The sequence below is a fragment of the Nerophis lumbriciformis genome, linkage group LG04, assembly GCF_033978685.3.
Source record: "Nerophis lumbriciformis linkage group LG04, RoL_Nlum_v2.1, whole genome shotgun sequence".
In the NCBI taxonomy this organism is placed as follows: domain Eukaryota; kingdom Metazoa; phylum Chordata; class Actinopteri; order Syngnathiformes; family Syngnathidae; genus Nerophis; species Nerophis lumbriciformis.
In genome coordinates this window covers 34,609,254-34,623,752 of record NC_084551.2, presented here as the reverse complement: position 1 = coordinate 34,623,752, position 14,499 = coordinate 34,609,254, and the positions used below count along the sequence as shown (strand labels likewise).

General features: G+C 39.6%; 1 protein-coding gene across 7 annotated transcripts in view; it reads left to right on the top strand.

The window, feature by feature from the left end:
* The window catches only part of col14a1a (collagen, type XIV, alpha 1a), a 367,796-nt gene that overhangs the window by 141,617 nt on the left and 211,680 nt on the right, over positions 1-14,499 (top strand). For all 7 annotated transcript variants that reach the window (XM_061953441.2, XM_061953406.1, XM_061953424.1 and 4 more), the window contains 4 exons: positions 167-312; positions 415-544; positions 1,906-2,045; positions 9,776-9,902. In XM_061953441.2, coding sequence (XP_061809425.1) covers positions 167-312; positions 415-544; positions 1,906-2,045; positions 9,776-9,902 — 543 coding nt within the window. The remainder of the gene's footprint in view (positions 1-166; positions 313-414; positions 545-1,905; positions 2,046-9,775; positions 9,903-14,499) is intronic.

Genomic DNA, 14,499 nt, shown 5'->3' with positions numbered 1-14,499 from the left:
GCTGTGGTGGACGAAGCAGAAAATAATATTCTACTCAAACGTACTCTCGTAAGGATTGTGCAACGGCCTGTTGATAACCTGTCCATAAAAATATTTAATATCTAACATTTGCCAGTCTTCTTGCTCTAATTGCATTTTCTCTGTATGTGGTCTTGTACATATGCAGTGGCTCTTCCCTCAGTGACAGGCCTCCAGCTGTTCGATGTGACTCATAACAGCATAAAAGCAAGATGGCACAGTGTGGAGGGAGCGTCAGGCTACATGTTGCTTTATGCGCCGCTCACAGGCGACGGCGACATGGACGAGAAAGAGGTCACGTTTAAAATAAATGAGATGTTTAAGTTTCCACTTTGAATGAACTCATCGACCATAGTTTTGTGTTTATTGAGGAAGTTTGTGTGTTCTTGTCTACAGGTCAAGGTGTCAGATGCAGTGACAGAGCTGAAGTTGGATGGTCTGATCCCACACACTGAGTATACCGTCACTGTTTATGCAATGTATGGAGAGGAAGCCAGTGACCCCATTACGAATCAGCAAACTACGTGTGAGTGATATGGTTTGTACTGTTTTGTGATGAGCGTCTTGGACGTGAAATGGCACAAAAGTTGCATCAGTATCTAAATACATGCAGATTTTACAACCGTCCTTTATTAGATTTTTTGGTGGTTTTCAGTAGTGTCGATCTGGGGTGTCCATATTTGGCTTGAAACTCTTTTTCTAGCAGTCAATCAATATAATACATGCAACAATAAATATTACTGTTGTCAAATTGTTATTTAAAAAAAAAAAAAAAGCTTAATTACACTTTTGAATTTGGATTAGTCACAGGTTATCACTTACTTGCATGATATAAATTAACTTAAAAATGAGCCCAATATTTGGACACAAATGGTATTTTATTGTCATAATCCATCCATCCATTTTCTACCGCTTATTCCCTTTTGGGGTCGCGGGGGGCGCTGGAGCCTATCTCAGCTACAATCGGGCGGAAGGCGGGGTACACCCATAATGTCATACAGTATTAAAAAAACAACTTTTTAATTGAATGCAAGTCATTTATTTGCTCAAAAATTGCTGACAGTACTATCTAAAGTTATTTTTGAAATGAAATTGGCTAGCAAGCACAACAGTCTCCTCATTAATTTTTGCAGTGGGTTAGCATTGGCCTGATCACTGACCGTATAACAACCCACGCTTTTAGGTAACCATCCGCAGTTAAGATAAAAGAGCATGTACAGTCAAAATGAATTTTGTGATTCATCTGCATATGTACATGATTAATGTGATATTTTTTTGTGGTTACCGGTAATCACGAGTTAACTTGTTATTTTTGACATCCTTTTAATTATATATTTTATTAGATTTCACATTACTTTGCCTTGTGACCTATAACACAAATCTAAGATTACATTATTTTTCTCATGAAGCTCAGGATATATTGACCTATAGTGTTTATATATTTCTGTAATTCACACAATTATTTTACTAGATTTTACACCAATTTTCTTGTCACCTATAACAGAAATCTAAGATGATTTGTTTTTGTTTATAAATCTTGAGATATTTTGACCTACACTATTTCTATACTTCTGTAATGCACAAAATGTATGAAATGTATATTACAGTTTTTCTGTATTCTTCCTTGGAAAAAGTTTAGATCCTCCTATTTATGCACTATATGTATACTCTCTTGCAACCACAATCACAATAATAAACATATTGTTAAATGAATACCAAAGCTGATTATTCAGTACCAAAGCTAAGCAATATTATCTTTGTAAACGCACATTTTTTATATGACTTCTGTATTGGATCTCATAAGATTCTCCAGGTGTCCCTATTGAAGTGTCAAGTGAGAATGGAATATTTTTTTCTGAAGTTGCCATCCTCTCGCTTTCTGCTCAGTATCACTGAATCCCCCAAGTAACCTCCAATTCTCTGACATCACCCACAACTCGGCACGCATCAGCTGGGACGCTTCAGGAAGAGGAGTTACGGGTTATCGTATCATGTGGGTCAAAACACACGGGCAGGTCACAGAGGAGGTGTGTGTGTGTGTTCAGCATTGTCTCGCATGTATTTAGTTTGTAAACTATTGTGGACCAACTTTGTGACTTTCAAATGTTAAGTTCTATAGATTTACTTCAGTTGTACAATTACTTATGAGCATACTTGCCAACCTTGAGACCTCCGATTTCTGGAGGTGGGGTGGAGGGGCGTGGTCGGGGGTGGGACGGGGGCGTGGTGGGGGGCGTGGTTAAGAGGGGAGGAGTATATTTACAGCTAGAATTCACCAAGTCAAGTATTTCATATATATATATATGTATATATATATATATATATATATATATATATATATATATATATATATATATATATATATATATATATATATATCATATAACATCATCTGGTACAACCCCCCATACAGCAAAAACGTCTCAACTAACATTGGACACAAATTCCTCAATCTGATTGACAAACACTTTCCCAAAGACAACACCCTAAGGAAAGTATTCAACAAGGACAACATTAAATTGAGCTACAGCTGTATGAACAATATACGACAAATCATCTCAAACCACAACAAAACAATTGCAAATGAGCCGTCGGCCCCCGGACAGAGCGACTCCAAAACCAACAAAGGCTGTAACTGTCGAAAGAAACCTGATTGCCCTCTCAACGGGGGGTGCTTACAAACATCAGTTGTCTACCAATCGAAGGTAATACGCAAGGACATTAACACATCCGACACATATGTAGGATTAACCGAGGGAGAATTCAAAACCAGATGGAACAATCACAAGGCTTCTTTCAGGAACCAAAACCTGCAGAATACCACAGAACTCAGCAAACACATTTGGGACCTCAAAGACAATAATGTTGAATATTCAATAACATGGCAAATTCTTGCATCCAGCACACCTTACAATAGTGGTAATAAAAGATGCAACCTATACTTGAAAGAGAAACTGTTTATTATTTACCGTCCAGACCTGTCATCCCTCAACAAGCGCAGCGAAATTGTAACAGCATGCCGCCACAGACGGAAACACCTCCTAGGTAACACATGAGCCAAACACCACGCCCCTACGCCAGCCTGTACCCACCCACTCTGTGCCCTATATAATCCATGGTATGTGAATGCTCCCATTAAAATCTCCTGATGATTGAGGGAACCCCCCCCTCATGAAACAGGCCTGTAGAGATGAAATAGTCTTGTGATTTTTTTTCCCACACATACATATTGCGCTCTACTACGGTATCGAGCACTATTTTTTGGATAACCTTATTAAGACATATACTCCGCTCCAAATTGACATTTGTTGAGCACTGTACGACGATCAGAAATGGAAAAATTCAACATCGACTACTCCACGAAGAACATTCCCATACCCGCGCAGAATGACTACAAGCTAAGGCTCATAGAAAAGACGGAACACTTCCTAAGAAGGATGCGGTGGAAAGCAAATTTTTTCCTCCACCCTGAAACAAAAGGAACGCAAAAGAAAACTTACGGATTCAAATCTACCAAGAACCCACCCACAGTTGAGGAACTAAAGGATTTTGAGAACGACATGCTCAAAATGATACAATCAGTCAAATTCAAGCCAATCCGCAACCCACTCCTCACCAAGCTGAAAAATGACAAGGAGCGCATCAAGAAAGTAAACAACCTCATCATAGCTGCCGATAAAACCACAAACTTCTACAGAATGGACATACCAGAACATCACACCTTACTGGACAGAAGCATCACCAAATCATACAAAAAAGCGCAACCCAACACCTTACAGAACATCCACCTGGAAAATAAAAGGATCGCGGCTGAACTGGACATTGAGGACAGGGTGGACGCCACAGCCAACAAGGAAGCCTTCATCACATTGAAGGACCACAAACCCAACTTCGCAAATAACCCAACATGCCGACTAATAAACCCAACTAAATCTGAAATAGGAAAAATCAGCAAAATAATCCTGGACAGAGTCAACACAAAAATCAAGGACAAAACACCACTCAACCAATGGAGAATTACAGCAGTAGTAATCAAATGGTTCAACAACATCCAAGACAAACAACAGCACAACTTTATCTCCTTTGATATCGAAGAATTTTACCCTTCCATCACGCAAGACCTACTGACTCAAGCACTAGACTTCGCCTCAGACTACGACTCAATCACAGGCAACGAAAGAAACATCATCATCCATGCAAAAAAACTCCATTCTCATCCACAACAGTACACCATGGCAAAAAAAGAACAATGCAACATTTGACGTCACTATGGGAAGTTTTGACGGAGCAGAAACGTGTGAACTCGTTGGAAGTTTCCTCCTCTCCCAGCTCGCTAGCCTCAATCTGAACCTTGGTATTTACCGTGATGACGGACTGGCAGTGTGTCGCGCCTCGCCAAGGAGCAGCGAGAATACCAAGAAGTGCATATGCCAAATTTTCAAAGAGAACGGCCTACGGATCACGATTGAAGCCAACAAGCAAACCGTCAACTTCCTTGACGTCACTTTCAACCTGAGAAATAACAGCTACCAACCATTCACGAAACCCAACACAACACTCCAATACGTGCACCATGACAGCAACCACCCACCCACCACCACGAAAAGAATACCTACCGGAATTAATAAAAGGCTATCGATGCTGTCATCTAGCAAAGCTGAATTTGACCAAGCAACCCCCCCGTACCAAAAAGCCCTTGATGAAAGCGGATACAATTTCACCCTCACCTATGAACCCACGCCAGGAAACCAGCCAAAAAAGAACAGAAAACGAAACGACATCATCTGGTACAACCCCCCATACAGCAAAAACGTCTCAACTAACATTGGACACAAATTCCTCAATCTGATTGACAAACACTTTCCCAAAGACAACACCCTAAGGAAAGTATTCAACAAGAACAACATTAAATTGAGCTACAGCTGTATGAACAATATACGACAAATCATCTCAAACCACAACAAAACAATTGCAAATGAGCCGTCGGCCCCCGGACAGAGCGACTCCAAAACCAACAAAGGCTGTAACTGTCGAAAGAAACCTGATTGCCCTCTCAACGGGGGGTGCTTACAAACATCAGTTGTCTACCAATCTAAAGTAATACGCAAGGACATTAACACATCCGACACATATGTAGGATTAACCGAGGGAGAATTCAAAACCAGATGGAACAATCACAAGGCTTCTTTCAGGAACCAAAACCTGCGGAATACCACAGAACTCAGCAAACACATTTGGGACCTCAAAGACAATAATGTTGAATATTCAATAACATGGCAAATTCTTGCATCCAGCACACCTTACAATAGTGGTAATAAAAGATGCAACCTATGCTTGAAAGAGAAACTGTTTATTATTTACCGTCCAGATCTGTCATCCCTCAACAAGCGCAGCGAAATTGTAACAGCATGCCGCCACAGACGGAAACACCTCCTAGGTAACACATGAGCCAATCACCACGCCCCTACGCCAGCCTGTACCCACCCACTCTGTGCCCTATATAATCCATGGTATGTGAATGCTCCCATTAAAATCTCCTGATGATTGAGGGAACCCCCCCCTCATGAAACAGGCCTGTAGAGATGAAATAGTCTTGTGATTTTTTTTTCCCACACATACATATATATATATATATATATATATATATATATATATATATATATATATATATATATATATATATATATATATATATATATATAAGAAATACTTGACTTTTAGTGAATTCTAGCTATATAAAGTATATATATTTATTTTATTATATATATATATATATATATATATATATATATATATATATATATATATATATATATATATATATATAAACTAAAAGAAATACTTGAATTTCAGTGTGCATTTATTTACACATATACACACACATAAGACATCTACTCATTGTTGAGTTAAGGGTTGAATTGTCCATCCTTGTTCTATTCTCTGTCACTATTTTTCTAACCATGCTGAACACCCTCTCTGGTGATGCATTGCTGTGTGGCACGCACAAAAGTGCTTTCATCAAATGCACTAGAGTCTGGAATCTTCCATCTCTCCCTAGCATGGCCCAAAACCGGTCAATCTTTGCTTCCTGAGGAAGATCTTCACTGCCAAGCACTTGGTAGTCCACTACTTCTTCCTGGAGGCTATCCCTCCATCATTCTACAGTTATAACGTGATTGGGCAGGCACGCTGCTTATATTGTGTGGGAAAGCGGACGTGAAAACAGGCTGTCGACACGTCACTCAGGTCCACATGGAGCTGGAGGGGGCGTGGCCTCCAGCTCCGCCTGAATTTCGGGAGATTTTCGGGAGAAAATTTGTCCCGGAAGGTTTTCGGGAGAGGCGCTGAATTTCGGGAGTCACCCGGAAAATCCGGGAGGGTTGGCAAGTATGCTTATGAGCAATGCATGTGCACAAGTACATGCAGCACACCCCTACATATTCCTATAACGTTTGATTTATTTTAAACCATGGGTCTCAAACTTGCAGTCCGTGTACATACACAAAAGCAGTCCCAGAAAAGCAACTAACAATTTGCAGTCATGTTGTTGTTATGGTACGCTACACATTCAGTGATAGCTAACAATAGTGGCTAAACTGTGCTGAAACGCTATCATTAGCTGACAACTAACATAATTAATGTGCGTGTGTTGCGTGGGGCATAGTTTATGTGCTCAAAGCCGGTACAGGGCAGTATATAATGCTTACAATGCTTTCGAAAGTTAGCCTCCTCTAGGCAGCAGCTTAGTGTAAAAGCAGCATGTGCACCCTGGGTGACTAATAGTTAAATGTGCTGTGGAAATCTTCAACACCTCTACACCAGTGACTCTCAAACTTATTTCCACCAAGTACCACCTGAGGAAAAACTTGGCTTTCCAAGTACCCCCATAATGACCAACATTAAAATACAGTAGCGTAATAGGCCTAAGTATATAAAAAAAAAAAAAAAAAGGCAGAGATTTTATTTAACAAGTACCGTATTTTTCGGACTATAAGTCGCAGTTTTTTTCATAGTTTGGCCGGGGGTGCGACTTATACTCAGGAGCGACTTATGTGTGAAATTATTAACACATTACCGTAAAATATCAAATAATATTATTTAGCTCATTCACGTAAGAGACTAGACGTATAAGAATTTATGGGATTTAACGATTAGGAGTGACAGATTGTTTGGTAAACGTATAGCATGTTCTATATGTTATAGTTATTTGAATGACTCTTACCATAATATGTTACGTTAACATACCAGGCACGTTCTCAGTTGGTTATTTATGCCTCATATAACGTACACTTATTCAGCCTGTTGTTCACTATTCTTTATTTATTTTAAATTGCCTTTCAAATGTCTATTCTTGGTGTTGGATTTTATCAAATAAATTTCCCCCAAAAATGCGACTTATACTCCAGTGCAACGTATATATGTTTTTTTTTCCTTCTTTATTATGCATTTTCGGCCGGTGCGACTTATACTCCGGAGCGTCTTATACTCCGAAAAATACGGTATATTTAATATGTTTGGCTACTATAACATTACATACAGTTTGGACAGTAACACTGTGTTTGAGTATAGGAAAAAAAAATCACTGTACTTTAATCAAGTGACTCTTTGGTGTACCACTAAATGGAGCCTGTGTAGTACTAGTGGTACAAGTACCACTGTTTGGGAATCACTGCTCTAGACAGAACATTAACTACAACCACCGTACAAACACAAAATGACAGCTCAACAAGCACACACAGGGCAACTACTGCTACTATGGGAATAATGAACAACTATGTTAACGCCTAACATGTAACCTATACAACTTTTTGCAAGACAAGTGCCGCAAAGCATGCTGGGAAACTAGAAGTACAAACCCCGTTTCCATATGAGTTGGGAAAATGTGTTAGATGTAAATATAAACGGAATACAATGATTTCCAAATCATTTTCAACCCATATTCAGTTGAATATGCTACAAAGACAACATATTTGATGTTCAAACTGATAAACATTTTTTTTTTTTGCAAATAATCATTAACTTTAGAATTTGATGCCAGCAACACGTGACAAAGAAGTTGGGAAAGGTGGCAATAAATACTGATAAAGTTGAGGAATGCTCATCAAACACTTATTTGGAACATCCCACAGGTGAACAGGCAAATTGGGAACAGGTGGGTGCCATGATTGCGTATAAAAGTAGATTCCATGAAATGCTCAGTCATTCACAAACAAGGATGGGGCGAGGGTCACCACTTTGTCAACAAATGCGTGAGCAAATTGTTGAACAGTTTGAGAAAAACCTTTCTCAACCAGCTATTGCAAGGAATTTAGGGATTTCACCATCTACGGTCCGTAATATCATCAAAGGGTTCAGAGAATCTGGAGAAATCAGTGCACGTAAGCAGCTAAGCCCGTGACCTTCGATCCCTCAGGCTGTACTGCATCAACAAGCGACATCAGTGTGTAAAGGATATCACCACATGGGCTCAGGAACGCTTTAGGAAACCCATTGTCAGTAACTACAGTTGGTCTCTACATCTGTAAGTGCAAGATAAAACTCTCCTATGCAAGGCGAAAACCGTTTATCAACAACACCCAGAAACGCCGTCGGCTTCGCTGGGCCTGAGCTCATCTAAGATGGACTGATACAAAGTGGAAAAGTGTTCTGTGGTCTGACGAGTCCACATTTCAAATTGTTTTTGGAAACTGTGGACGTCGTGTCCTCCGGACCAAAGAGAAAAAGAACCATCCGGATTGTTATAGGTGCAAAGTTGAAAAGTCAGCATCTGTGATGGTATGGGGGTGTATTAGTGCCCAAGACATGGGTAACTTACACATCTGTGAAGGCGCCATTAATGCTGAAAGGTACATACAGGTTTTGGAGCAACATATGTTGCCATCCAAGCAACGTTACCATGGACGCCCCTGCTTATTTCAGCAAGACAATGCTAAGCCACGTGTTACATCAACGTGGCTTCATAGTAAAAGAGTGCGGGTACTAGACTGGCCTGCCTGTAGTCCAGACCTGTCTCCCATTGAAAATGTGTGGCGCATTATGAAGCCTAAAATACCACAACGGAGACCCCCTGACTGTTGAACAACTTAAGCTGTACATCAAGCAAGAATAGTAAAGAATTCCACCTGAGAAGCTTAAAAAATGTGTCTCCTCAGTTCCCAAACGTTTACTGAGTGTTGTTAAAAGGAAAGGCCATGTAACACAGTGGTGAACATGCCCTTTCCCAACTACTTTGGCACGTGTTGCAGCCATGAAATTCTAAGTTAATTATTATTTTCAAAAAAAAAATAAAGTTTATGAGTTTGAACATCAAATATCTTGTCTTTGTAGTGCATTCGATTGAATATGGGTTGAAAAGTTGCAAATCATTGTATTCCGTTTATTTTACATCCAACACAATGTCACAACTCATGGAAACTGGGTTTGTACATCTTCACACAGTAAACACAGTTGTTTATTATCCTTCACTAGTAGTAGCAGTTGCCTACCATAGGACATAGTCACTATGCTGTTGTTGAAGGCCGTTGATAGATTTAGTCACGTGGTTAAACGTGATTCTGCATGTGAATACTTGACAACAAGCGGCCCCCAGGTACATTGAGTTTGAGACCCCTGCTTTAATAATAATAATAATAATAACTGGGATTTATATAGCGCTTTTCTAAGTACCCAAAGTCGCTTTACATGTAGAACATGCTTTAGTCCAAATCACACAGACTGAACTGTTATCAACTGAATTCCGCTTTGATTTCTTCTGCAGGTGGAAGTTGGGCCTGTGAGCTCATATGGTCTCAGTGGACTGACATCACTGATGGAGTACTCAGTAGCTCTATTTGCACTGTATGTTGAGGACCAATCAGAGGCACTCGCTGATAGATTCACAACAAGTAAGTTTGGCAGATACAGTGAAAAGATGATTTACAAACGTAATTGCTTCTTTAGCGCGGTTTGTAAATATAAAAGTTTGATATATTTTTCCATAAGAAACAATGCAAATAAGAATAATGGGCTCCAGTGACAAAAGTCCATATTTTAGTAAAGGTTTGTACACTTTGGGCACGATATGAAGCGGTATACAGGACTGTAAATCCAACAGATATAACAAGGTGGTGATGGATAAACTTTCAATTTAATAAAATCAAATAAAGCCAAAAAACAACAACTCCTCAACTGTCCCACTTCCACTTATGTAGCCATTAGCCTTGTGGTTCACTTACAGTTTAAAATCACACAATTCCTTAACTTTAACAGCCAGATCCCTACAATGCTTAGGAATACAAAATAAAATCCACTTTACCTTGTTGGTTAATCTTCTTGAAGTTCAACCGAAGAAAGTGGGAGGGGAAGGAGTGGTGGAGACAATGTCGACAACACTGTTTTAAACCACACATTGCTAGTGCATTTCTTTCTTTGTACTCATATTGAGCTAGCAAGGTATGCTGGCAACTTAAATCACTACAACAATGCTGTACAAAGTGTAAGATACACTTAAAAAGCACACAAGTAGCAATTGGCACAGTAGCTAACGACAGCACTGCTCTTCTGATTGAATTAGCACGGAAATCGCTGAGCCGGCTCACAATGGATGTGCTGTAGGCACACAATTGGGGATGAAATGTTCGAACACTAAAACACGGTTTGGACAAAAAAAGCATTAGGTTTGTTTGGTATGGCGGTCCTAATAAATTTAAAACGGTACAATACTGCTACTATACTGCTTCTGAAAAATAACACTCCTGCAGTCACACATAAAAGGGTAAAATGGATGCATTTTGGCCTAAAAACTAACAATAAAGATGAAGCTATAAACACTAAAGCGCCGCTCTGCAAGAGGTACTTTAAAACGGAGCTCGCAAGCGGCTAACGTCCATCCGCAGTCGGCAGTGTTTTAGCTACTTCTAAATCCTCGCCTCTATGGCGACAAATAAACGACGGTCCTTACAAGTACCATCTCTGCAGGACGAGGAATAGCTAAACATGCATCACTACGCATTGTAGGAGGATAAAATAGCGAACCGCTATCAGCAAGCTCGCGCTCCTGAATATAAACAAATGCCATGGAAGATCTACACAGACATCCTACCAAAGCCGTATATAGACGATACTATAATGATTACATTGATATTTTTTACTATCACAAAATCTGTTGTCACTTTTTTATTGTTTATAAACCCAGGAAATACGAACTTTAATTATGACCAATGTATGACCCTGTATCTACTTGGTATTGGAGGACCAAAATTTGTAGTATCACCCAAAACATATGTAAAGTATCCAAACAACAGTAGAATAGTTGTTTATTTACATTTTAACAGAAGTGGAACATTAAAACAGTAAATAAACAAGTAGATTAATAAATCATTTTCTAGAAGTTGTCCCTCATAATACTGACAAAATGATATAATAGGAAATGACACAACATGTTACTGCATGTCCGCAGCCAAATTAAAAGCCTTTGTAACTCGTTTGCTTACTTACTACTAAAATAAAAGGTGTCTATATAGGTTCACTATCTTATTTAATGACAACATTGTTTTTTGATTGCAATAAGAAATATATGTTTTAATGATTTTCTGTTAAAATGAAGCAAATAAGGACATTTATTGTGGTCCCCTTTATTTTGAAAAGTATCAAAATACATTTTGGTACCGGTACCCAAATATTAGCATCAGGACAACCCTACAAAGCATATTTATATTTGGTATGTGGTTCGTAAATCAAAAAGTTTGTGTAACGAGGGGTTCGTAAATCGACGTTCTACCGCAGGGGTGTCAAACACATTTTAGCTCAGGAGCCGCATTGGGGAAAACCTGTGCACACGCAGGCCGGACTATTAAAATCATGGCATTAAAACTGAAAAATAAAGACAACTTCAGATTGTTTTCTTCGTCTTACTTTGGCCAAAAACAGAACAAACACAATGTTCAAAATATTACAATAAAATTATAGAAAGAAATACCCAGCAGCGGTAAAGTTTAGATCCATGAAGGGAAGAAGAAAGTGAATGAATGTTTATAACTGAATAAATTAACATATGCATAAAAATGTGTTTTCTTTTGTATTTTTTTTTTTATGAATTAAGTAACGTTTATGACAACCTTTTTCAAAATACACAATATAGAATGTGAGATATAACAGGATAATGCATACATTTATCATTTGTTTTCAAAACGGTTACAAAGAAGTGGGACCCCAAAAATGTACTTTGGGACCCCATTTTTATGCATGATGGGGTCCCTGGGACTCCATTTTGAAAATTCCTAGCGCCAACACTGATGGAGTATTGGTGCGTGCAAAACAGCAGCAGGTGGCTGTGGCCTGTGGGCCGGTTCTGATACTAATCAAGTATCATCCCGGAGGCCATAGATAATTAATTTGCGGGCCGGATCTGGCCCGCAGGCCTTGACTTTGACACCCATGTCCTACGGGAAAGTAGATGTGTGGCTTGGCTTTGATCTTAAGGTCGATGAATATTGTCCAACATGTTGAAATAGTATCAATCTAGTAATAAATTACAGTATTTGTAAAAATCACTTTTAGCTTAATGGGCAACCAACATACAGTAAATGGCTAGCTGTGTGGAGTGTGCCTTTAAGAATAAATTGGCCATATAGGTTGCCCCTACTACCGCCATGTAAATACATAGCTAGTTTTTACATTTTTCATGAGTGACTTTGATTGGCAACACTAAATTGGCCCTAGTGTGTGGATGTGAGTGTGAATGTTGTCTGTCTATCTGTGTTGGCCCTGTGATGAGGTGGCGACTTGTCCAGGGTGTACACCACCTTCCGCCCGATTGTAGCTGAGATAGGCTCCAGCGACCCCGAAGGGAATAAGCGGTAGGAAATGGATGGATGGATGGATGGACTTTTCAACCAGGGAACACAAGTCACCAGTACCAATTTGAATACACAGTAAATATAAAGGTTTCCCCCGACTTCATCTTCTTCATTGTCCATATTTCATCTCCTAATCCAATCTCTACTTTTCTCAATCTGTACTCGGTTTGAACGAAATGGTCTATCAATAATTTTTAAAGGTGAGTCCTTTTTCTGGTCGTGCCAAACGGTGTAAAATGGTATTACCCCCACTGCTCCCTCTGTTCTGTTGGCAGCATGCCCACCTCATTTACACCTCAGCATAATAGGCCAGTCACATTAAAAGGTCATTTCCCTGTCCCTGACTATTCAATCAAGCTAACGGTTATTGATCGGTCGGAATATCCCTTTGAGCAACAAGCTACACTGACACTGCAGTGTTGAGTCAGCAGAAAGAAATGGACTTCTGGCAAGAAATGGCTGCCCTCTTCAATCTAGAATGTGATAATAGTTTTATTTATCACGTGGCAAACGTTAATTGCGTCAAGCACATCATGGGATTATACAAAATGGGACTACAAAGATTGTGGCGATATAAAGGTCAGAAAAGTTGCAAGGATTTCTCACAATGCAATTCACATACATCACACACGCTCTGTTCTATGAATACCTGTATTCTAGTAGTGCAGTATTGACCCAAATATAAGACTTTTTTTTTTCCCTGGAAAATTAGTCTGAAAAAGTGTTCTTACATTTGTGCTCTCGCATTAGATTTATAAAAACCCAACAGGTGACGCAACACGACCACAAAATGAGTCAATGCTTTTCTTCCTGTCACTCACACACCAGTGACCTGGAGAGAGAAGTTACCAAACAACAGAGGAGGGTTTATGAGGCTAATTTTAAAACAATGGTGATCCATGAAGTCATTAAACAACATGCGAGCAGTTAAGAAATATGATATAGTGATACTTCAACCTACAAACACAACACTCGGATCTCAAATCAGCTCCGCCCATCGGAATTCAATCTGTGCTTGGCCGTCCCAATACACTATAATGTTAACATGCAACATGCATTTTGAAAAGAAAAACAAACTTTTAGACAAGAAATATTGTTTGAAAATTATTACAATAGCAGATACTAGGGATGTCCCGATCCGATATTTGGATCGGATCGGCCGCCGATATTTGCGTATCGGCAAGGCATGGGAAAATGCCGATCCAGATCCAGTTTAAAAAAAAAACTCCGGTCCGTGTTTTCCAACGCACCGATTTAAATAATACATTCCACTTTTCTGCTGCTCCCTAATTTCCGTTCCGCATTTTCCAGCACACCTTCAACACATCCACAGGTGTGTGGATTCTCACGCAGTTGCTTTTAGCTGCTGGCATTACAAGACAGGCTCTTCTCACTCTCTCTTGTGTCTCCCTCTCACAGACAGCAAGCGCACCTTCTTACATACGTCACATACTGTCACGTCATACATCACGTCACACGTCACATACTGTCATGTCATACGTCACATACGTATACACCCTCTCCCAGCAAAGAGGTAGCAGCATGGCTAACGTTAGCTGTGATGCTAGCGCAGCTGTGCTAGCAACGCTCCCTCTAAGGTGCGCGCCTGTGCAATTGCGCACTGCTCAAGCGTCCTCTGCGCACG